Source organism: Vulpes vulpes, chromosome X, assembly GCF_048418805.1.
Source record: "Vulpes vulpes isolate BD-2025 chromosome X, VulVul3, whole genome shotgun sequence".
In the NCBI taxonomy this organism is placed as follows: Eukaryota; Metazoa; Chordata; class Mammalia; order Carnivora; family Canidae; genus Vulpes; species Vulpes vulpes.
Genome location: NC_132796.1, coordinates 43,977,916 through 44,001,913, shown reverse-complemented (window position 1 = coordinate 44,001,913; position 23,998 = coordinate 43,977,916). Strand labels below are relative to the sequence as shown.

General features: G+C 41.5%; 2 protein-coding genes across 6 annotated transcripts in view; one reads left to right on the top strand and one right to left on the bottom strand.

The window, feature by feature from the left end:
- GNL3L (G protein nucleolar 3 like) overlaps positions 1-22,710 on the bottom strand; it is a 62,752-nt gene extending 40,042 nt beyond the window's left edge. The window contains exon 1 of one of the 4 annotated variants that reach the window (XM_072743294.1): positions 22,493-22,710. The gene's annotated coding sequence lies outside the window, so the exon portion shown is untranslated. The remainder of the gene's footprint in view (positions 1-22,492) is intronic. The other 3 variants (XM_072743295.1, XM_025988895.2, XM_072743293.1) reach the window with 3 other exon arrangements.
- Positions 21,822-23,998, top strand: part of FGD1 (FYVE, RhoGEF and PH domain containing 1) — a 44,106-nt gene continuing 41,929 nt past the window's right edge. For both annotated transcript variants that reach the window (XM_025988893.2, XM_025988892.2), the window contains exon 1: positions 21,822-22,567. In XM_025988893.2, coding sequence (XP_025844678.1) covers positions 22,261-22,567 — 307 coding nt within the window. In that variant the 5' untranslated portion in view covers positions 21,822-22,260. The remainder of the gene's footprint in view (positions 22,568-23,998) is intronic.

The window sequence follows — 23,998 nt, the reverse complement described above, 5'->3', positions numbered from 1 at the left end:
CAGTCTTATATTATTTCAGGTATAATGATTCAGCAATTCTATACATCACTCAGTGCTCATCAAGATAAGTGTATGCCTAATCTCCTTTATCTATTTTACCCTTCCCCCAGCCATGTCCCCTCTGGCAACCTCCAATTCATTCTCTGTATTTAAGAGTCTGGTATATTGTGTGTGGTTTTTTGGTTTGTTTGGTTGTTTTTTTTTTTTTTTTTTTTTTTTGGTCTCTTTTTTTCCTTTGCTCATTTGTCTCTTAAACATGAATGATATCATGTGGTATTGTCTTTCTCTAACTTATTTCACTTAGCATTATACCCTTTAGGTACATCCATATTGTTGCAAATGGCAAGACCTCATTCTTTTTATGGCTGCATAATATTTCCATTAGATGTGGAATATTTTATAGTTAATATTTTGTCTTGTACTTGAGTTTACTTTCAATAATCAAGACAGACTCTATGAATGAAAAGAGATTTAAAAAACTCAACCTTTTAACACGCTTTTTTTTTTCTTAAGTTTCACTTTCTTTTTTTTCCCCCCCATCTGGTACTTTTTTTTTTTAAGATTTTATTTTATTTATTCATGAGAGACACAGAGAGAGAGAGAGAAGCAGAGACACGGGCAGAGGGAGAAGCAGGCTCCATGCAGGGAGCCCAATGTGGGACTCCATCTGGGTCCCCAGGATCAGGCCCTGGGCTGAAGGTGGCACTAAACCGATGAGCCACCCAGGCTGCCCCACTTTTTTTTTTTAATTTAAATTCAATTTGCCAACATATAATATAACACCCAGTGTTCGTCACATCATGTGCTCCCTTAAATGCCCATCACCCAATTACCCCATCCCTCTTCCACCTCCCCCACCAAGCAACCCTCAATTTGTTTCCTATAGTTCCTCATGGTTTTTCTCCCTCTCTGATAACTTACAATTCAGTTTTTCCTCCCTTACCTTATGATCCTCTGAGCTATTTCTTATGTTCCACATATGAGTGAAACCATATAAGTGTCTTTCTCTGATTGACTTATTTTGCTCAATATAACACCCTCCAGATTCATCCATATCACTGTAAATGGTAAGTATCCATCCTTTCTGATGGCTAAATAAAATTCCATCATGTATATATACAACATCTTCTTTATCCATTCATTGATCAATGGATATCTCGGCTCTTTACCCAGTTTGGCTATTGTGAACATTGCTGCTATGAACATTGGGATGCAAGTGCCCCTTCAGATCACTACATTTGTATCTTTGTGGTAAACACATAGTAGTGCAGTTGCAGGGTCATAGCTCTATTTTTAACTTCTTCGGGAGCCTCCATACTGTTTTCCAGAGTGGCTCTTCTCTTTTTAATAATAACCATTCTAACAGGTGTGAGGTGATATCTCATTGTGGTTTTGATTTGCATTTCCCTGATGATTAGTGATGTTGAGCATAGATTTATTGGCCACTTGTATGTCTTCTTTATATATTCTGGATATTGACCTTTATCAGATGTCATTTTTAAATATCATCTACCATTCAGTAGGTTGCCTTTTCACTTTACTGATAGTTTTCTTTGTCATGCAAAAGCTTTTTATTTTGGTATAGTCCCAATAGTTTAATTTTACTTTTATTTTCCTTGCCTAAGGAAACTTACCTAGAAAAATGTTTCTACAGCTGGAATCCAAGAAATTACTGCCTATGTTTTCTTCTAGGACATTTATGGTTTCAGGTCTCACATTTTAGGTCTTAATCCATTTTGAATTTACTTTTGTGTATGGTGTAAGAAAGTGGTCTAATTTTATTCTTTTACATATAGCTGTTCAGTTTTCCCAGCACCATTTGTTGAAGAGACTATCTTTTCCCCATTATATATTCTGCCTCCTTTGTCACAGATTAAGTCACCATATAATCATTATTTCTGGGCTCTCTATTCTGTTCCACTGATCTATGTGCCTGAGTTTTATGACAGTACCATACTGTTTTGATTAAGTTACCAATTTTATTAATTTTTTATTACTCCGGTGATTTGTTTTAATTTTACAAGCATTTTTATTTTATGTTATTTTTACTCTAGTAACAGCAACAGAGAAACAAAATGTGCCATTTGGGAGGCCCAGGGTTATGCAGAAGAACAAGGAACACTGTCTTCTCTATCACAGGGAATATGTCAGTGGATTTGGAAAAGCTATCAAGATGCCCTTGTGGAGCTCATATACAGTACCCAAACCAGTAAGTTCCTGTGTCCCTTGATCCATGAAGGCTGGAAAAAAATCTATTCCAGTGTTTCTTTATGCAGCTACAAACAAATATAAATGTATCATATTCAATCTCCCCCTTCCTTACACATGTGTATTCTGTTATATATGTTGCTTATTTCTCTTAATAATACTTCCTGGAGGTCTTTCTATATCAGAGCATTAGAGTTTCCTGTACATAGAAAGGCACTGTATGGAAGTGTATAGAGTAGTTATTCAAAATGTCACATTATGTAGACACATAATAGTTTTTTTAATGACTGCAGTCCCCTCTTGTGGATGCTTGGGACGTTTTTAGTCCTTTGGTATTACAAATGGTTCCATAATGAATACACATTTCATACATATGCAGATAATTATGTAGGGCAAATTCAATAATTATATTTGTAACTGGTAGATATTGCCAAAATTTCCCTCCATAGGTGTACCATTTTGCACTTACCACTCATGTATGAGTTTATCTGTTTTAACAGCCTCACCAACAGAGTGTATTGTTAAAGACCTAGATTTTTTTTACAGTGTGATAGGTAAGAAATGGTATCTCATCGTATATTTAATTTACATTTCTCTTATGAGTGAGGTTGAGCATCTTTTCATATGTTTAAGGGTAACTTTTATGTCTTTTTCTGTGAATTGTCTATATCTTCTATTTTTCTATTGGGTTATTGGCCTTTCCTTGATTTCTAGAATGTTTTTCTATAATTGAGAGATTAGACCTTTGTGAATTGTATCATTTGTCAGTGTTTTTCCCCAGTTTGTTATCCTTTTGACTTTGTTAATGGATTTTTTCGAGGCAAGTTTTATTTTATATAAACAAATTTATCTATGTATTCTTTTATGGATTCTAGATTTTGAGTTGTTGTTGGTGATAAATTGCATTAATGACCCCAATTTTTTCATGTGTCTATGTATCCATACCCTTTCATAGTGCTCTGCTATGTTGAATCTGAGTGTGGCCATATAACTTGATTTAACCAACAGGATAGCAGCAAACTGGATATAAGAAGAGACTTGAAAAAGTTCTTGCATATTCTGTTTCCTCTCTTGGACACCTGCCACTGTGAGCTATACCCAAGCTAACCTTGGAAAGATGTGAGAGACATGTAGAAATGAGCCTAGTTCTCCCAGTCAAGGCATCCTATAGTAGTAGCCAGTCTCTAGCCAAGCCATCAACTTAGTGCAGACACATGAACTAGCCCAGCTGAGATTAACAGAACCTGATCCAGATTGTAGAACCCCCTAAATGACCCACAGACTTTGTCTAAGTTTCAGCACATAAATATTCATTTTGTCTTTTTATAGAGCATCATTGTGGCAATAGTCCCACATCATTGTTCTTCCTTTTTGGAGATATCCTGGCTATGCTTGTTTGTTATTTTTCATTTGAACTTTAAAAAAAAAAAAAGATTTTATTTATTTATTTACTTATTTATTTATTTACTTATTTATTTATTTGAGAGAGCACACATGGTACACACACACAAGCCAGGGAAGGGGCAGAGGGGGAGGGGCAGAGGGGGAAGGAAAGAGAATCTCAAGCCAACTCCCACTGAGCAGAGAAAAATGGTATTTTTAATGAGTTTATACCAAATTTATAAATTAATTTGACATCTTTATAAGTCTTAATTTTCTTATTTAATAACATGGGATACCTTTCCATTTGTTCCTTCAGAGTGTTATAAATGTTTTCTCATACAGGTTTTGGACATTTCTTATTGAATTTGTTTCTAGGTATTTGCTATAGAGTAAATGTTTGTGTGCCTCCAAAATTTAGATGTTGAAACCTAATCCTCACTGGGATGGTATTTGGAGGTAGGTTATGAGACTGGAGCCTTCATGAGTGGGATTAGTGCCCTTATAAAAGAGGCCCCAGTGGACACAGCCAGAAGATGGCTATCTATGAACCAAGAAGCAACCCTCAACAGACACTGAATCTGTCTGCCTTGATCTTGGACTTTTCAGCATACAGAAATAAATTTCTGTTGTTTATAAGCCACCCAGTCTGTGGTATTCTGTTATAGCAGCCAAAACAGACTAAAACAGTATTTTACCTTTTCTGTTGCTGTAATAAATAGAAACTTCTCTTCCATGTATCTTCTTTTGTGAAAAAGATTTTATTTGAGCCCCCAGTGTGGGACTCAAACTCACAACCCCAAGATCAAGAGTCACATGCTCTACCAACTGAGCCAGCCAGATGGCCCTCTTCCATATATCTTCTAACCCAAATGATTTCTATATATTAATTTTATATCCTGCTACCTGATCTTGTTTATAGTAGTTTTTCTATTGATTTGCTTGGGGGTTTGGGCTATATAATCTTATCTATAAATAATGATAGCTTTACCTCCTCAATTCCAATTTTATACTTCTAATTTTTTTTCTTTTTTAATTACAATGCTTACGAACTCCAATATAATGTTAAATTATAGTGGAAAGAGTAGACATCTTTACCTGGTTTCTGATTTTAGCATATAAATGCTGCTAGTGTTTCCAGGTTAACTGAAATGCTGGATTGCTGGATTTGGGGAGATATACACACACATATAATTAAATCATATCGAGGAAAAAATCCCTATATTCATCTTATCAAATGTTTTTATAAAGAATGGGTATTGGGGATACCTCGGTGGCTCAGCAGTTGAGTGTCTGCCTTCGGCTCAGGGCGTGATCCTGGAGTCGGGGATCAAGTCCCACTTTGGACTCCCTGTGAGGAGCCTGCTTCTCCCTCTGACTGTGTCTCTGCCTTTCTGTGTCTCTCATGAATAAATAAATAAAATCTTAAAAAAAAGAATGGGTATTTAATTTGCCAGATGATTCTTTGGCATCTCTGAAAATGATGATATAACTTTTATCCTTAGATTTAATAATATGTTAGATTATATTAATGGATTTTGTAATACTGAACAATTCTTGCATTCCTAGGAAAAACCCCACACAGTCATGGATTTTTTTTGCTAATATTTTATTTAGAATTTTACATTACTATATATAAAAAGAATTTTATATTGCTAAAAAAAGAATTTCGCATGCTATTCATAAGTGAATATTGGTCTATATCCTTTTCCTTTTCTTGTAGAATCTTTGTCAAATCTTGGTATCAATATTATACTCACCTTATAAAATGAATCTGAAAATGTTCTTCCTTTATCTAGACTCAGGAAAATAAAAATGGCATTCAAATTACCTGCTTTTTAGTGGTGGTAGACTTCCCCTGTGAAAGCATCACAATCTGATACCTTTGGGGAAAAGTAGCTCTTTATAGCTTTCTCTATTTCTTCCATGCAAATTGGCCTATATGGGTTTTTCTCTTTTAGAGTCAAATTAAAGTAAATTATATTTTCCTAGGATGTTTTCCATGTGTTCCAGGATTTTAAACAATTGGTATAGAGTTGGGCAAGGTAGTCTTTTATGTTTTAAATGTTGTCTTACTATGGTTATGTACAACTTTTCATTTCCTAATTTGTATACTTGTGCTTTCTTTTTCTTTTTTTCTTTTTTTTTAAGACAGAGAGTGAGGGGGGCAGAGGGGGAGAGAGAATCTATTTTTTTTAAGATTTCATTTATTTATTCATGAGAGACACAGAATGAGAGAGGCAGAGGGAGAAGCAGGCTCCTTTCAGTAAGCCTGATGCGGGACTGGATCCCAGGACCCTGGGACCACGCCCTGAGCCAAAGGCAGATGGCCAACTACTAAACCACCCAGGAGTTCCATATCTCAGCTTTATGAAAGCTGCTATGCTATTTGGTACAAAAATAGTCATAACTTTATACGTCCATTGTAAATTGTGGCCTTTTGCCTCAATTAATGCTTTTTTATAGCAAACTTTCTGTTTTGGAATAATTTTAGATTTACAGAACTGTTGAAAAGTTAGTGCAAAGTTTCCTTCACCTAGTTGCCCCCATGTTAATATCTTGTATGACATTTGTCAAGACTAAGTATTGGTACATTGCTATTAACTAAACTCCAGACTTTATTCAGATTCACCAGTTTTCCCACTAATATCCCTTTCTGTTCCAGACCCCAACCCAGGATCCCATATTGCATTTAGTCATATCTCCTCCAATATATGACACTTCCTCAATCTATCCTTGTTTTACATGACCTTCACAGTCAGTTAATGCCTTTGGTTCTGAGTTCTTGACTTGTCTGATAATTAGGAGTGCAACCTATGTTTTCTTTATTTGCATTTAACTGGTATACCTTTGTCCTTTCTTGTATTTTTAACCTTTCAGAATCAATTTGTTTTCATTGATTTTCTTTTTTTAAGATTTTATTTATTTGAAAGAGAGAGAACACACACAAAACAGGGAGGAGCAGAGGGAGAAGAACAAGCAGACTCCACCCTGAGCACAAAGCCTGTCACAGGGCTCTATCCCAACACCCCACTGGAGACCATGACCCTAGCCAAAATCAGAATTCTGATGCCCAAGCAAATAAGCCACCCAGGCACCCCTTAATTGATTTTCTTTAATACACCATTTGGATTTTACTCAGTAATACAATGGAAAAAAATGTTTTTCTTAAAACAAATAAGTTAAGGCCATGTATATTTATTGATACAAAAGATGTTTGATAGTAATGTCTATTAAGTTTTCCTTTAAGTTTTCTTTTCCTTTTTCGCTATATGTTTATGTATTAAAAGTATTTTACTATGTAGTCTGTTTTGTTTAGTATTTTTATAGTTACCCTGATATTTAGAAAAGCTTACATTTTAGCCTAGTGACTAATTTTAGGTATCTTATTTTTAATTACATTTTTTCTACTTGTTTATTGCTAATATAAAGAAATACTAGAAGAAATACTCTTCTGTACCTAGAAGAGAACACAGGCAATAATTTCTGTGACATCACCTTAGCAACATTTTTCTATATCTCCTAAGGCAAGCAAAACCAAAGCAAAATTAAACTGTTGGGACCATACCAAAATAAAAGACTTTTGCACACAAAAGGAAACCATTAACAAAACAAAAAGATGACCTTCTGAATTGGAGAAGATATTTACCAATGATATATCTGATGAGGGGTTAATATCCAAGTATATAAAGAACTTACACCAAACCTATGGAAAGATGCTCAACATCACTGATCATCAAAGGAATAGCAAATCAAAACCACAATCAGATATCACCTCACACCTGTCAGAATGGTTATTATCAAAAAGACAAGAAATAGGGATGCCTGGGTGGCTCAGTGGCTGAGCATTTTCCTTCAGCTCAGGGTATGATCCTGGAGTCTGGGGATCGAGTCCCACATTGGGCTCTCCTCAGAGAGCCTGCCTCTCCCTCTGCCTATGTCTCTGCCTCCCTCTCTGTGTCTCTCATGAATAAATAAATAAAATCATTTTTAAAAAGACAAGAAATAACAAGTGTGGAGAGGATGTGGAGAAAATGGAATCCTTGTACACTATTGGTGGGAATGCAAATTGGTACAACCACTGTGGAAAACAGTACAGAGGAATCCATCAAAATCCTAGAAAACACAGGCAGCAACCTCTTTGACCTCAGCCACAGCAACTTCTTGCTAGACACATCTCCAAAGCCAAGATAAACAAAAGCAAAAGTGAATTATTGGGACTTTATCAAGATAAAAAGCTTTTGCCCATTGGAGAAGGACAAACATTTTATGGTCTCATTCATTTGGGGAATAAAAAATAGTGAAAGGAAATAAAGGGGAAAAGAGAGAAAATGAGTGAGAAATATCAGTGAGGGTGACAGAACATGAGAGACTCCTAACTCTGGAAAACGAACAAGGGGTAGTGGAAAAGGAGTGGGTGGGGGGATGGGGTGACTGGGTGACAGGTACTGAGGGGGGCACTTGATGGGATGAGCACTGGGTGTTATGCTATATGTTGGCAAATAGAACTCCAATAAAAATATACAAAAAATAAAATAAAAAGCTTTTGCACAACAAAGGAAACAGCCAACAAAACTAAAAGGCAATTTATGGGATGAGAGAAGATATTTGTAACTGTCTTATTAGAGAGAACTTAAGAAACTCAACACCCAAAAAATAAAAAATCCAGTCAAAATATGGGTAAAAGACATGAAGAGACATTTCTCCAAAGACATACAAATGACCAACTATGCATGAAGAAATGCTCAACATCACTGGGCATTAGGGAAATACAAATCAAAACTACAATGAGATACCATCTCACATCAGTCAGAATGGCTAAAATTAACAACTCAGTTAACAACAGATGTTGGTGAGGATGCAGAGAAAGGGGAACACTCCTACACTGTGGGTGGGAATACAAACTGGTTATAGCCACTCTGGAAAATAGTATGGAGGGTCCTCCAAAAGTTAAAAATAGAACTATCTTATGACCAGGCAATTGCACTACTTGGTATTTCAGCCATCAAAAAGAATTAAATCTTGCCATTTGCAATGATGTGGATGGAACTAGAGGATATTATGCTAAGCAAAATAAGTCAGTCAGAGAAAGATAAATATCACATGATTTCCCTCATATGTGGAATTTAAGAAATAAAACAGATGAACATAGGAAAAGAGAAGAAAAAAATAAGAGGAAAACAGAGGTAAACCATAAGAGACTCTTAACTATAGGAAACAAACTGAGAGTTCCTGGAGAGGAGGGTGGGAGGATGGGGTAACTAGGTGTTGTGCATTAAGGAGGGCACTTGATGTAGTGAGCAGTAGGTGTTATATGCAACTGATAAGTCACTAAACTCTATCTTTGAAACTAATAATACACTATATGTTAATTAAATTGATTTTATTTTTTTAAAGACTTTACTTATTCATGAGAGACAGAGAGAGAGAGAGAGAGAGAGAGAGAGAGAGAGAGAGAGGCAGAGGGAGAAGCAGGCTCCATACAGGGAGCCCGATGTGGGACTCGATCCTGGAACTCCAGGATCATGCCCGGGCCAAAGGCAGGCGCTCAACCACTGCACCACCCAGGCTTCCCAATTAAATTGATTTTAAATAAAAAAAAGTAAAAATACAACTACCATATGATCCATTAATTCCACTACTGGGTATTTACCCAAAGAAAAGGAAAACAGTAATCCAAAAACATATATGCACCACTATGTTTATTGTACCATTATTTACAATAGCCAATATATAGAAGCAACCTAAGTATCTATCAATCGGTTAATGCATAAGGAAGATGCGGTATATATATACCACACAATGGAATATCATACATACAGCCACAAAAATGGATGAAATTGTGCCATTTGAGACAACATAGATGGACTCAGAGAGTATTATGCTAAGTGAAATAAGTCTGATAAAGACAAATACCACACTCATAAATGGAATCTAAAAAATGAATAAGCAAAAAGCAGAAGCCGACTTTTAAATACAGAGAACAAACCACTGGTTGCCAGAGGGGAAGGGGTGGGAGTGGGACAAAATGGGTGAAGGGGAGAGGGGTATACAGGCTTCTGGTTATGGAATGAATAAGTCATGGGAATAAATAGCACAGCATAAGGAATACAGTTGCAGTTGGCTGGGTGGCTCAGTCTGTTGAGCATTGGTTGCTTGATCTCAGCTCAGGTCTTGATCTCATGGTCTTGAGTTCAAGTCCCATGCTGGGCTCTGTACTAGACATGGAGCCTACTTTTAAAAATTTAAAAGAAAAAGAGGAGTACAGTCAATGATATTGTTATAGCTATGTAATGGGGCAGAGGGTAGCTATCTATACTTGTGGTGAACATAGAATAGTGTATAAACTAGTCAAATTACTAAGTTGTATACCTGAAACTTATGTAACATTGTCAACTATACTCAAATGAAAAACGGGGAAAAAAGAAATACTATTGATTTTTGTAAGTTGGTTTTATACCTGACCTCCTCACTGAACTTGAAAAAAATTCCAATAGTATGTCTGTTGAGTCTGTTGGTTTCTTCTCTTCCAAACTTAGACATCTTACTTCTTTTTCTCCCATTGTACTATCGGCCAAGACTTCCAGTTCTATGTTAAACAGTAGTTAGAGTAAGTATCTAGTCTTATCCTCAGTCTTCAAGGAAATGCATCTTAAGTTTCTCTATTTGGTATGAAGTATGTTGTAAGGATTTGGTATGTAACCTTCACCAAGTTAAATTTGCTTTCTGGGGTGCCTGGCTGGCTCAGTTGGTAGAGCATGTGACTCTTGATCTTGGGGTCATGAGTTCAAGCCCCAAGTTGGGCGTAGAGCTTACTTAAAGAAAAAAAAGAAGAAATCTACTTTCTCTTCCTAGTTTTCATCATAAGTGGAATGTAACATACTTATTCTATATTAATTGAGATAATCATATGAGTATTCTCCTTAAGTCTATTAATGTAGCAAATTTCCTCAATACATTTTCTGAGGTTGAACAAGTTCTCTTTGCATTCCTGGAATAAACTCCATCTGATTGTGATGTATTATTTAACATACTGTTGGATGCAATTAGCTAATATATATATATTTTTAAGATTTTATTTATTTATTTATTTATTTATTTATTTTTCTTATAAATTTATTTTTTATTGGTGTTCAATTTGCCAACATATAGAATAACACCCAGTGCTCATCCCGTCAAGTGCTCACCTCAGTGCTTGCCACCCAGTCACCCCCACCCCCCACCCACCTCCCCTTCCACCACCCCTAGTTCGTTTCCCAGAGTTAGGAGTCTTTCATGTTCTGTCTCCCTTTCTGATATTTCCCACTCATTTGATTTAGGATCTATGCATCTATATTTATAATTGAAATGACCCTATAATTTTCTTTTATTATCCTTGTCTAGTTTTATTTTTTTAAGATTTTATTTATTTATTCATGAGAGACACACAGAGAGGCAGAGACACAGACAAAGGGAGAAGCAGGCTCCATGCAGGAAGCCAGATGCGGGACTCGATCCTGGGACTCCAGGATCATGCTCCAAGCCAAAGGCAGATGCTCAACCGCTGAGCCACCCAGGCATCCCACCTTGTCTAGTTTTAGACTCAAGGTTTGAAGATTGTACTAGATTAAGAAAATGAGCTGGGCAGCTTTCTCTTCTTTTCTATTTTCTAGAATAACTTGCATAAGAAGAGAAGTAACTATTCCTTGTGAGTCTGGCATAACAACACCTAAACTTATCTGGGCCTGGATTTGGCAGATGGGATGTCCTTGCATACCATTTCAGTCTCACTAATGGCTCTGTGTGATTCTGTCGCTTTGGATATTCATGATTATATATGAATATGTGCACTTTTATAAATGTGTGTGTTTACACATGATGCTCTGGTGTGTTTCTATTTATATGAAAATAGACCAAAAGAGAACAATTTTTCAAAGGGAAATTAGCTGGATGATTCTCTGTGGAGCTATTCTTCTGTGTCTGTTTGAATGTGTCCCTGAGCTGTGAGGGGATAATTCCTTGGGTCTCTCAGTGTCTCTGTGTATGTCTGCATCTCTGCCAGTGTTGATTCATCGTGTGTGTTTTTTCCATGTCTCAGAGTATCTGCAACTATGAGGATTTGTGATATTTTTTAAAGATTTTGTTTATTTATTCATGAGAGACACAGAAAGAGAGAGGCAGAGACACAGGCAGAGGGAGAAAGCAGGCTCCATGCAGGGAGCCCAATGCAGGACTCGATCCCAGTACTCCAGGATCACACCCTGAGCTGAAGGCAGACGTGCTCAACTGCTGAGCCACCCAGGCATCCCAGGATTTGTGATTCTATGTGCATCTTTATGTCTCTGCACACATCTGTGTTTCTAAGTGTATGTGTGTGGGCGGATTCTGTATGCATCTTGTGTTTCACTGTAGAAATATATGCATGGAGTGCACATGCTACGTGGCAAGTTCAGACTCTCCAAGTCTGGAAGAAACATTACAACAGGAAATGCTCTGGATTCCAGCTTCCGGATGGAATTTCACTCAGAAAAATACCCCTTCCTGGTCCTCCTAATAACTGCAGCATTCTTTGTCCTTTTTCAAGAGGCTGAGTTGAGGGGGTTTATGCTAACCTTGACCTCAGAAGCCTTGTCTTTCAGGAGGATTTGGCAGAGCCATGAAATTCCACACCCTGCCACTTGCCTCTTGCCAGGCCTACTTCTTCCTCCTAAACCCTTTTATAGCTCCATATTATCTACGAGACCAATTCTGATCCAAATTGTCCAGAGAGGCCAGGGAAAGACACAGGGAGATGAGGACAAAGAAACATAATACAATTTTTTAAAGTAAATGCATAAATAAGGATTAGATTTAGGAAGAGAGGAACAGATAAAGAATAACAGGAGATAAAGACAAAGAGACAGACAAACAAGTAGGGCCTGAAAGGTGGGAACAAATAGAAATGGGGAAAAATCAGGATGGGGACAGAGAGATATACAGGGAGATGGAGTGAGCAAGGTAGAGAAAGTACAGAGAAGTGAGGCAGGAATGTAGGAAGAGAGAGAGATGACATCAGAGAGGCAGCTATGTAAAAGTGAGGACAGGACAGCCCTGGTGGCTAAGCGGTTTAGTGCCACCTTCAGCCCAGGGTGTGATCCTAAGACCCAGGATCAAATCCCATGTCCGGTCCCTGCATGAAGCCTGCTTTTCCCTCTGCCTGTGTCTCTGCCTCTATCTCTCTGTGTGCGTATCTCTCATGAATAAATAAATAAATACTTTTTAAAAAAGTGAGGACAGAGAGGGACACAGAGATGATAACAACCAGATATATAGGTAGGGGGTGATTGGATTAAATAAAGACAGCAAGAGATAGGGATGAAGATGAGTAGAGAGGTTGATGATGTAGCAGCTGACATTTTTGAGCTTTTGTTATGTCTGAGGCATGGTCCTACAAACTGTGTGTGTATTTTGGCACATTTAATGCTCATAGTAATGCTGTGAAGCAGGTGCTGTTATCAACCCTATTTTACAGATGGGGACACTGAGGCACAGCAAGTCAGAAACCCAACTAAGATTTGAATTCAAACCATTTTGCACCAGGGACTTTACTCCTGACTACTCTGTCGGTGACAAAGAGAGACAGAGGAATGGGAAGCTAGGGACAAGAGAGGAAACAGAAATAGGTGAAACCCACCTAAGACAGAGATGGAGACAAGAGACAGGCCTATGAGGAAAGCAACCCAATAAGAGAGATGGTAAGCGATAAAAAGGGGTAATAAAGGATGGGGAGAGAATCAAATAGGGAAACAAGGGCAAAAAGACCAAAATAGAAGTGTAACAGAGACAGAGACGAAGAGTATAAATATTATGAGGAGGAGGGGAGACGAAAGAATGGCACAGGAAGGTAAGAATAGAGAAAGATAGGTGGGGATGAGAGACACATGACTGCAGCAGCACAAACAGAAAGATGAGGACTGGGAAACAACCAGAGAGAAGAAGGGACAGAGTTATGGAGACAGAAATGCAGATGGTAAAGAGGCCAAGGAGCCAAAGGAAACTGAAAGAGAAATAGAAAAGATAGAATTTCTGGAGCACCCAGAAATTCAGAAACAGATGAGGTAGAGCAATGTGGTATTATATACATGAGGACAGAGACTCAGACCAAGATAATAACCATAAGTTAGATAGCCTATGACCGGATAAAGACAAGGCAATCCCTAACACGTAAAACATGAAGAGAATGGAGCAAGAAGAGGAGAGAGATGGAGAGAGAATAGGAGAGACAGGAAAGAGAAACCATCAGAGAGATATAAACAGAGAGACAAGAGAAAGCAAAATGTAGACAGAGATGGGGATGTGTCTGAGAGGTGGATAACAGCGATGGTGAACTTGGGGGGGGGCAGTAAAAAATAAAAAAGAGAAGTAGAGACAAAGATAAAGTCATCTTGATCCAACTTACAAGTTTCTTGGATATATTAGGGCTGGCACTGGGCAGTGTGGTGCCCACTAGACTATGAGCTTAGGAAGGCAAGGCTTCCATATCCTCTGTCCACAATATAGTCCCAATCATATGTGGGACTACTGTTTGTTAAAGATTAGCTCCCAGAAAATGTGCATGCATTGCATGGATTTTGTCATTCAATCCTTACAACTCTGATAGAGCAGGTATTATTATCACCATCCCCAGTTTGCAGATGGGGAAACTGAGACTCAGTGTGGAGTAACTTGCCCAAGGTCACACATAGGAACTAGGAGTGAAACCCAAGCAGGGTCCAATAGCGAAATTATTTCATGAACCAAGGAATAGGATGAATCTTTTCCTGACCATGCACTTGAAGTGCAAACAAATTCTAGTCTGCCTGATTCCAAGGTCTACATGTTTGACCACCATCACAGACTGCTTCAGTGAAGACTTGCTGACACTGTCCTAACTCCTCACCCTCTGGCGCTCCCTCCATCCAGTGAAGAAGGCTAACATGGCCAGCTCAGAGACTTGAAAAAGTCCTAAGAGTGGCAGGAATAAATTTCCCGTGGAAGAACCCCAGCCTGGGGCAATCAAAGAATGCTTTCTGGAGAAGGAGGAAGTTCAAAGAGGCCAGAAGCAGATTTACACAGAAGTCAGTGAAGGTTCAGGATCCCTTCTAAGGCCCTGCTTAACAATCAGTGAAAAATCAGAGAGTACTAGGATTTGTTACTTTGCAAGAAAATTGAAATGCCCTAACATCTTACAGCTCATATATGAAAGAAACTAAGCAGAAGTTTTCCCAAATTTGACAAGCCCTAAAAATGTACATTATGAAGCTGAAACTTTTCTAAACTATCAATAGTAAAAATACATTTCTATCAACCATGCTATTAAGAAAGTCTAGGGCAGCTCCAGTGGCTCAGCGGTTTAGCGCCGCCTTCAGCCCAGGGCCTGATCCTGGAGACCAGGGATTGAGTCCCATGTCAGGCTCCCTGCATGGAGCCTGCTTTTCCCTCTGCCTGTGTCTCTGCCTCTCTCTCTCTCTCTCTCTCTCTCTCTGTATCTCTCATTAATAAATACATTTTTTATTTAATCTTTTTAAAAAAGAAAGTCTAATATTTTTATTCTTTCTGTAGAAAATGGCCTTACCTCATGCCTCAGTGACAAAACAGAAGCCATTGGACATCAGGAATAGTTACTAAGCCCTCGTCTTCCCACTGCCAAATCTCTAAACCTCCCAGTGACTGTGTTCATCCTTGTCTTGCTCCTACCAGTTACAGTGAGGGGCCTGAAGACCTCTTCTCCTTTTGGAGGTTCAATGCCCCAGATCCCAACCCCTCCTTTCCCTTTCTCTTCTGCATCTTTGTTTTCTCCCTCTCTATTATTCCCAGCAGCAAATAAGCATAGTCTAGAATCTCCCATCTTTAAAAAAAAATCATTCTTTGACTCTCCTACCATTACCTTATTTCTCTGGGCTCTGTTCCCATTCACAGCCAAGTTTCTCAGTGGAATTGCCTGTACACCTAGCCCTACTTCAATGGGGGTGAGGGAGGTGTTCTGTTCCCTCTGACCTCAGGGAGGGCCCTGTAACAATTTACACTCTCACCAGCACTCTATACAATTATTCCTGTTTGTTAAATGAATTTTATTTAATTTTCATTATATACTTTATATATTTTAGAATATACATATATAGACAGTTTGAATAAATAATAAATATCTATATACCCATCACCTAGCTTCAAAACCAGATCATTTCCAATGACAAAACCCTCTGGGTAACCCTCCCCAGTCACATTTCTTTCCCCTTCCTGAGGTAACTAGTGTTCTGAATTTTTCATTTTTCTTTTCTTTTTAAGATTTTATTTATTTATTCATGAGAGACACAGAGAGGGAGGTAGAGACATAGACAGAGGGAGAGGCAGGCTCCCTGCGGGGAGCCTGATGTGGGACTCCATCCCAGGACCCCAGCTTCACAACTTGAGCCAAAGGCAAATGCTCAACCACTGAGCCACCCAAATGCTCCAGTTTTTCATTCTTTGCTGTATAGTTTTATAACATATGACTGTATCCATATATTGCATAATTTTTCATGTTTTTCAACTATACATAAACATTTGTATAGTTTTTTCTCTTTTTTTTCTTCCATGACTTTTTGAATCAGCATTAGGTTTTCTGAGCTTCATCCATGTTGATACGTGTAAGTAGAGTTCATTCTTTATTTCTTTATAGTATTTGTCATATAAATATGTCTGAATTTATTCATCCCATGCTCTTATTTCCATTTATTGATGTTACGAACAGGTTTTGGTGAATATTCTTGTAGAATTTCCCAGTACACATGTGCAAGGATTTCTCTAGGGGAGCAATTCTCAAATTTTTTGATCTCAGGACTTCCTTTACATTCTTAAAAATCACTGCAAGATAATTAAATAGATCTTTTTTAAGAAAAAGGGGGAATCATGTGGGTGGCTCAGTTGGTGAAGCACCTGACTTTTTTTTTATAATAAATTTATTTTTTATTGGTGTTCAATTTGCCAACATACAGAATAACACCCAGTGCTCATCCCGTCAAGTGCCCCCCTCAGTGCCCGTCACCCATTCACCCCCACCCCCCGCCCTCCTCCCCTTCCACCACCCCTAGTTCATTTCCCAGAGTTAGGAGTGTTTATGTTCTGTCTCCCTTTCTGACATTTCCCACACATTTCTTCTCCCTTCCCTTATATTCCCTTTCATTATTATTTATATTCCCCAAATGAATGAGAACATATAATGTTTGTCCTTCTCCGATTGACTTACTTCACTCAGCATAATACCCTCCAGTTCCATCCATGTTGAAGCAAATGGTGGGTATTTGTCATTTCTTTTTTTTCTTTTTTCTTTTTTTTGTATTTGTCATTTCTAATGGCTGAGTAATATTCTATTGTATACATAGACCACATCTTCTTTATCCATTCATCTTTCCATGGACACCGAGGCTCCTTCCACAGTTTGGCTATTGTGGACATTGCTGCTATAAACATCGGGGTGCAGGTGTCCCGGCGTTTCATTGCATCTGTATCTTTGGGGTAAATCCCCAACAGTGCAATTGCTGGGTCTTAGGGCAGGTCTATTTTTAACTCTTTGAGGAACCTCCACACAGTTTTCCAGAGTGGCTGCACCATTTCACAATCCCACCAACAGTGTAAGATGGTTCCCTTTTCTCCGCATTCTCTCCAACATTTGTGGTTTCTGCCTTGTTAATTTTCCCCATTCAAGCACCTGACTCTTGATTTAGGCTCAGGTCATGATTTCAGGATTGTGAGATCAAGCCCTCTTGAGATTCTCTCTCTCCTCCTCTCCCCGTCACTCACTTGATCCTTCTCTCTCTCTGAAATAAATAAATCTTTTTTTAAAAAATCACTGCAAGACCTCAGAGAGTTTTCATGAATGTGGGCTATGTCAATCGATACTTGCTGCATTAGATATTAAAACTGCAAAAGCTTAAATATATTAATTTTAAAATAATAAATTCATCATAGTCAAATAAATAACATAGATTATGAAAGATAACTATTTTCCAAAACAAAAATAATTCAGTGAGAAGAGTGGCATGGTTTTACGTTTTTGCACATCTCTTTACTATATGGCTTAATAGAAGACAGCTGGATTCTCATATCTACTTCTGCATTCAATCTGTTGTGATATCCAGAAAACACCACTCTACAATCTCAAGATAATGAGAGTAAAAGAAGCAAATAACACCTTACTAGTATTATGGTTTTGCTCCCTGCTCCTCACTTCTCCCCCCAGGATAACTCAGACCACACAGTGAGAAGCAATGCTCTAGGATATATACCTTAAAAGCCTGGGTCATAGAGTATATGCATCATTCAGCTTTATTAGAAAATGTCCAGCCTTTTCTAGAGCTGTTGTATCAATTTACACTCCTACCAATTGTGTACCCATTCCCTCTTCGTTCATCCTGGTGTTCACCCCTAATATTCCACCAAAACTACTATCAAGGTGACTACCAATATCCATGTTGCCATTTCCAATAAACCATTTTCAGTCTTCATCTTACTTGACTTCTCAGTACTCTTTTTAAAAATTTCCAACACAACCCTAGTTACGTACCTATCTCTTTATTTCTTTCTCAGTCTCCTTGCCACCTCCTGTTCCTTCACCCAATCTCTAGAGTTGGAGTTCTTTGGAGCTTAGTCAAGGATCCTCTTCCTTTCTCTTTGCTCTGCTTCAGACTGACCTCTTCTCTCATGGCTTTTAATGCCAGCTCTATACTGACAACTCTCATTTATATCTGAAACCCAGACCTCTCCCCTGGGGTGTATTACCTGCTTTGACTTCTCCATTTGATTATCTTAAGGGAGTGTAGAACTGAACCCTTGACATTTCCCCTGAAAACCTGTTCTTTCTGTCTTCCACATCTCAGTAATTGATTGACCTAACCCACATCAGCTCCCTCCTACCCCCAAGCCACAACACCAACCCCTTTCAATTCTAAATATCTCTCAAATCTATGTCTCTCCATCTCCACAGCCACTTACCATTATCTCTGACTGCAGCAGGCTTCTAATCTGGCCTACCTCCAATCCAATCCACAGAAACCAAAGTACTCTTTTTAAATCATACCAATTTGGGATTGTTGATCCCAAATTAAAAACGTTTCAACATAGCATATTTCAGTATTTGGGAAATTTGAGTTATCTACAAAAGAGATACCATTTCATCATGTTTCAGTTCATATGATACAACCTGAAACAAAAGTTTCATGAAACAAACTTACCCTTCCTACATATTCTATGATACATGGATATTTTTCTATTCTTTTCTCAACTTGATTTCAATACCTTCTGCAGTGTGACTCACACTTAAAAGCACTGCTTCAATACCTTTGCATTGCTCATAGAATAAGATCAATTCTCCTTACCGTGGCCTTCTCCGATTGACTTACTTCACTCAGTAAAGCCTACGTATAAAGTATACGCCCTACGTAGTATGGCTTCTGCCTACCTCTTTGACCTCATATCCCACTCCTCTCGCTCTCAGCTCACTATGCTCCAGCCACAGTGGCCTTCCAGCAGTATACCATTTCCCCTTCTCCCCAGGGCCTTCCTACTTGCTGTGTCCTCTGTGTGAAATACTTTTGCCTCCACTCATCATCTGCTAATTCCCACTCCTTCACATCTCAGCTTAAATGTCAGGCCTTGCCTGACCCCTCAGACTTAATTGCCCCCACCCATTATTCTCCTTCCTATCACCTTGTTTTATCTCTTTATATAGCCTTATCACAATTTGTAATTATGTGTGTGTTTATGTGTTGTAATTATATGTTTGTTTATTTACTTCATGCCCTTTCCAGCACCAGACCATAAACTCATGGTCTTGTTCACATCTGTCTTATTCACTGCTGCATAGCTAGTGCCTTAGGTGGTGCCTGGTCCGTGGTATGTGCTCAAAAAGAAATTCATCAAATGAGCAGAGATCTGAAGAACAAATGAAGTGGGATTGAGGAAATGCAGAGTTTCACACAGAGGCAAGAACATATGCAAAGACTGAGAGGCTAGAGAGACTTAAGGAATGGTCTAAGACTTTCAACTTAGGCTCCAGAATGAAGTCTGGAGAGGCTGTCAGGGGTCAAATAAACAATCAAGGGCGCAGCTTAATCTTCTTTGTTGAAGAAGGTAGGTTTCCTGTTGAGCCAGTGGGGACTCATTGAAGGGTTCTAAACATGAGAGAAATATGAGTTGATTTACCTTTTCAAAAAGACCATACTGACTATGGTGTGGAAAAGGGATTCCAGGGAGGAAGACTAAAACAGGGAGGCTGTGACAGTATTGCAGTTTAGATGGGTGCTGACCTACACTAGGGTCATGTCAGCAGAAATGAAGAGACTAAATAAATAAATTTGGGAGATATTCGGAAAGTAAAAATGACGAGGTTTGGTGATTGCATGGGGGTGGAGGAGAGAGAAGAGTCAGGGGTGTAACTCCGGTTTCTGCTTCGACTGAGATCACAAAAGTAAATGTACAAAGAAGGACACACAGGTTGAGAGGAGGATGCCTGGAGGTGGTAAAAAGCTGAGGTTTTAGGTGCTTCTGGAGTGCTCTGGTAGAGCTGCCTAATAACCAGTTGAATGCATGGGTCAGGAGAAGTATCTGGACTTGAGCTATCAATTTGGGAGTCATCAGCAAAGAGATGATAATTGAAGCCATGGGAGCGAATGTAATAATTGAAGGAAAGAGTATATAGAGAGAAGACAAGAGAGCTCAGGCCAAACCCCTAAGGAGCACCAACATTTAAGAATTGGACAAAGGGGAGCCTGGATAATAAAGAAGAATTTAACCAAGGCAGTAGGAGAAAAATGAGAGTGTGGTGTCATGGAAGTGATTTAAGGAGGAGGGAGTGGTCACAAGTGCCAAATACTACCAAGAAGTCAAGCTGGATAACCTCTGAAAAGATTCTATTAGATTTTGTGACATAGGACATGGCAGACCTTGATGAGAGAACAGTATTAGGCAAGTACTGGAGGCAGATTGGAATAGGTTGAAAAATAAGTGCGAAGTGGGAAAATGAAGACAGTCAAGTATAGGCAACACTTTTGAGAAGTTTACAGAGAGGAGAAGAGAAGGTACCTGGTTGGAGAGGGAGACTTTTAGGCAATTGTTTACTTGTTTTCAGATGGAAGAGATCTGGATGTGTTTCGATGATGATGGGAAGGGGCAAGGACCCTGTAGGTTGGGTGGCAAGAAGTCCAGAACTTCCTTTTAGTGACTTCTGTTTACTCTGTAAAGTAGGAGGTCAGGTCATCTGCTGAAGTTTGGGGGCTGATGGAGAAGTTGGAACTTTGAGGAAAGGGCAGGTTTGAAAGGGCTGTTGTGGAGCATGGGGGAAAGAGCAGCCAAGGGACACAGTAGAGTTGTGGGTCAGTACCGAGGGCCTCACAGATGCTGGGGACCATGAGTTTATAGTGGCACAAATCTGCGAGAGTGAATAGTTTTCTCCAGCAGTGTTTAGCTGCCTTTGTGCAGGCATGGAAAAGGCGGACAGTTGGACTGATCTAAGGTTGGGATGTTGCCAAGCGGATGCAACAATCCTGAGAACTGAGGCTATTGGCAAGAGAGTGGCGAAGTTAAGGACCATAAGGTCTGGTCGGAGCAGAATGAAGTGTATCAAAGACAAGTCTTCTATGAGCCAAGCACTAGGGAGACTCTGGAACCTGTGGAAAGGTTTCTGGAAAAGAGACTGCAGGGCGAGCAGACAGAGGACGACCTGGGAGAGGGACGGAAAGGCAGATGAGGGATTTGGGCCCAGAGACTTGCCTGTATGGGACCACGGAGGGATGGGGAACGAAGGCCGAGGGGAATGTTTAAGGGGGGGGGAGGGCCTTTGAAGGCTGTCGCAGGGAGAAGCGAAGCGGGTCCGAGTCAGGGGGCGTGGCCAAGCGCAAATCCCGGGCGAGGGGGCGGGCCCGAGGAACTGGGTCCCAGCGCCGCTGTGGCTGCGGCTGTCTCAGCGACGGCTCCCGCCTCCCCACCCCCCTTCTCCGGCTCCTTCCTGCCCGCCGCCGCGGAGACCTAGGCCTTAGCTGTTACCCTGCCCCCGCGGCTGAAGCACGGTCCAGAGGGATTGGCTGAGGGCGAGCCCCGCAGCCCAAGCGCGCGACGCACACGCGCGCCCCCCGCCAGAGCCATCCCCTCCTCCCTCCCTCCCCTGCCCTGCCCTCTCTTTCCCCTCCCCTCCGTCCCCCCAGCCTCCGCTGCGGCGGGAGGAAGAACCCTTTCCGACCAGTCAGAAGAGCCCAGATCGATTCCCATTCGGGGAGAAAGAGACCCCGCTCACCGAACAGACTGACCGCTAGCCCCGGGGCCACGGAAGTGGCTCGCCTCCTAGGAGAGAGCCCGCGGGGAGCGCAGCCCCCCGACTCTAACCCAGCCGCTACCGCTTAGACAGCGCTCCTCAGCGGGCCCCCGGCCCCGCCGAGCCCATTCCCCGCGCAGGGCCCGGGCCGGCGATGCCTGGCACGGCAGCGGCGGTGGCTGCGGCTGCTGCTGGTGCTGCCACTGCTGCCACGGCTGCTGGCCCGGGCCCGGGCCGGGGGCTTGAATCTCCGCAGTGGGGCTGAGCCCGCAGCCCCGCCCCCCGAGCCTGAGGCCGCTGCTCCGCCGGGCGCCGGGCCTCCTCCGCCCGCGCCTCCGCCCCAGGATCTGGAGCCAAGCGGGGAGCCGGAGCCCCGCGCCCAGGCCCGGAGCATGCATGGCCACCGAGCCCCGGGGGGCGCCGGGCCTTCCGAGCCCGAACACTCAACCACGAATGCCCCCGGCGCCGCTCCACCGGTCAGTGCCGACACGGACACTGGAGTCTCCGAGCCAGGACTGCCGGTGCTTAGGGGCTCAGGCTCGGCTCTCGGCGGCCCCCTGGATCCTCAGTTTGCCGGACCCTCGGACGCCAGCCTGGGCGCTCCTCCAGGCCCCCGGGTCTTACCCTGCGGCCCCAGTCCACAGCACCACCGGGCCCTGCGCTTCTCCTACCACCTGGAGGGCTCACAGCCCCGGCCTGGTGAGTGATCGAGAGAGCATGGGAGCCCGGGCCACGGGCCTGGTACTGGAAGCGGGTTCTTGTTTTCGGGCCCTCTAAGCCCCACCTCGGAGCCGGCCCTCTCACCGTCGGCCCTTCTAGTCTTCTCAACCCCCACCCCCTTCGCTCGCTTCTCTTCCGTCCAGTCCTTCCAACCCCTGTCCGCGGTCTCCTCTCTCTGTCCCTTTGCCCCCTCAACCCTTCCCACCCCCTTCTCTTCTATCTGCTGAGACTAATGGGAGAGGGAGAACGCCCAGAAAAACGGGCAGAATTGCAAGGCAGTAAGGGGAATTTGGTTGGGGGAAAGGAGTTTGGGGAAAGAAAGTCTCTCATTTGCCAAGCGCCTACATTGTGTCAGGCACTGGACTGGATGCTTTATGTGGATTCTCATTTCATCTTCAGGAACCTTGTGAAGTAGGTATCATTAGCCCCATTTTGTAGGGTGGGAAACTGAAGCCCAGAGAAGTTAAATAACTTGCTCAAGGTCCCACAGCTAGAACGGAGCCAGGATTCAAAACCAGATATATTTGAGTCCAAAGTCTGTGGTCTTTCTCCTTCCCCAAACTGAGGTTGGAGACCATAAAAGTAATGCCAAGCCTTCTGCTTATGTGATTTTCTTCTCTACTGTTCAGCAGCTCTGGAGTATGAGTGGAAAAAAAAAAAAAAGGAGGGACGGTGGATTGATCCAAGGCTGGGGTTTTGCCAAGGTGTGTGTGGCGGGAGGACAAGGGAAGGAGGGAGTAGAAGGTGCTGATGAGTGAGTTAGGTGGAGGAGGTGGGCCTTGGGGGTCAAGCTGGAGAGGAGGGCTGGAAGGGCTGATATGTAGGGAGACAGCAGAAAGGGTGGGGGCCAGAAGCCAGTTGTAGCGGAGCTGTAGAGCTGTAGGACTGCAAGGATGGTTGTGAAGAGAAATCAGGATTCTTGAATTTGGATTTGCAGAGGTGGAGCAACTCTATGTCAGTTTGGGGCCACAGACTGCTGCCTGGAGAGGCATTTGCATTGCACAGGCCTGCGTGTATGAGGAGTCCAGCAGGGCCACCCCCATCTGAGGACATACCTATGTGGACCTGAGCCCAGGAGCCACGGAGAAAGAGCAATGTATTTCTGGTCTGCCTTGCACTGGGCAATGCTGACAGAACTGTTGAGCCTCTAGGACACCCCGCCCCCCACTCCTAAGTGGGGCTCATATCCCCAAGATCCATAGGTCTCTGGGACTGTGACCTAGCACAGTTAGCAGTAGTGAAGCATAAAGTACTGGCAACATGTGCCCCTTACTGCTATTGTGACTTTGGGCTAGTCATGGAACCTCTGGAAATTTTCAGGGGCTCCCTCAGTGTGGGCTGTAGATATCCAGCTGACAAGAGGCCTTTAACACCCTGCTCTGCATGTTGCTCCTGAAGGCTTTCCAAACA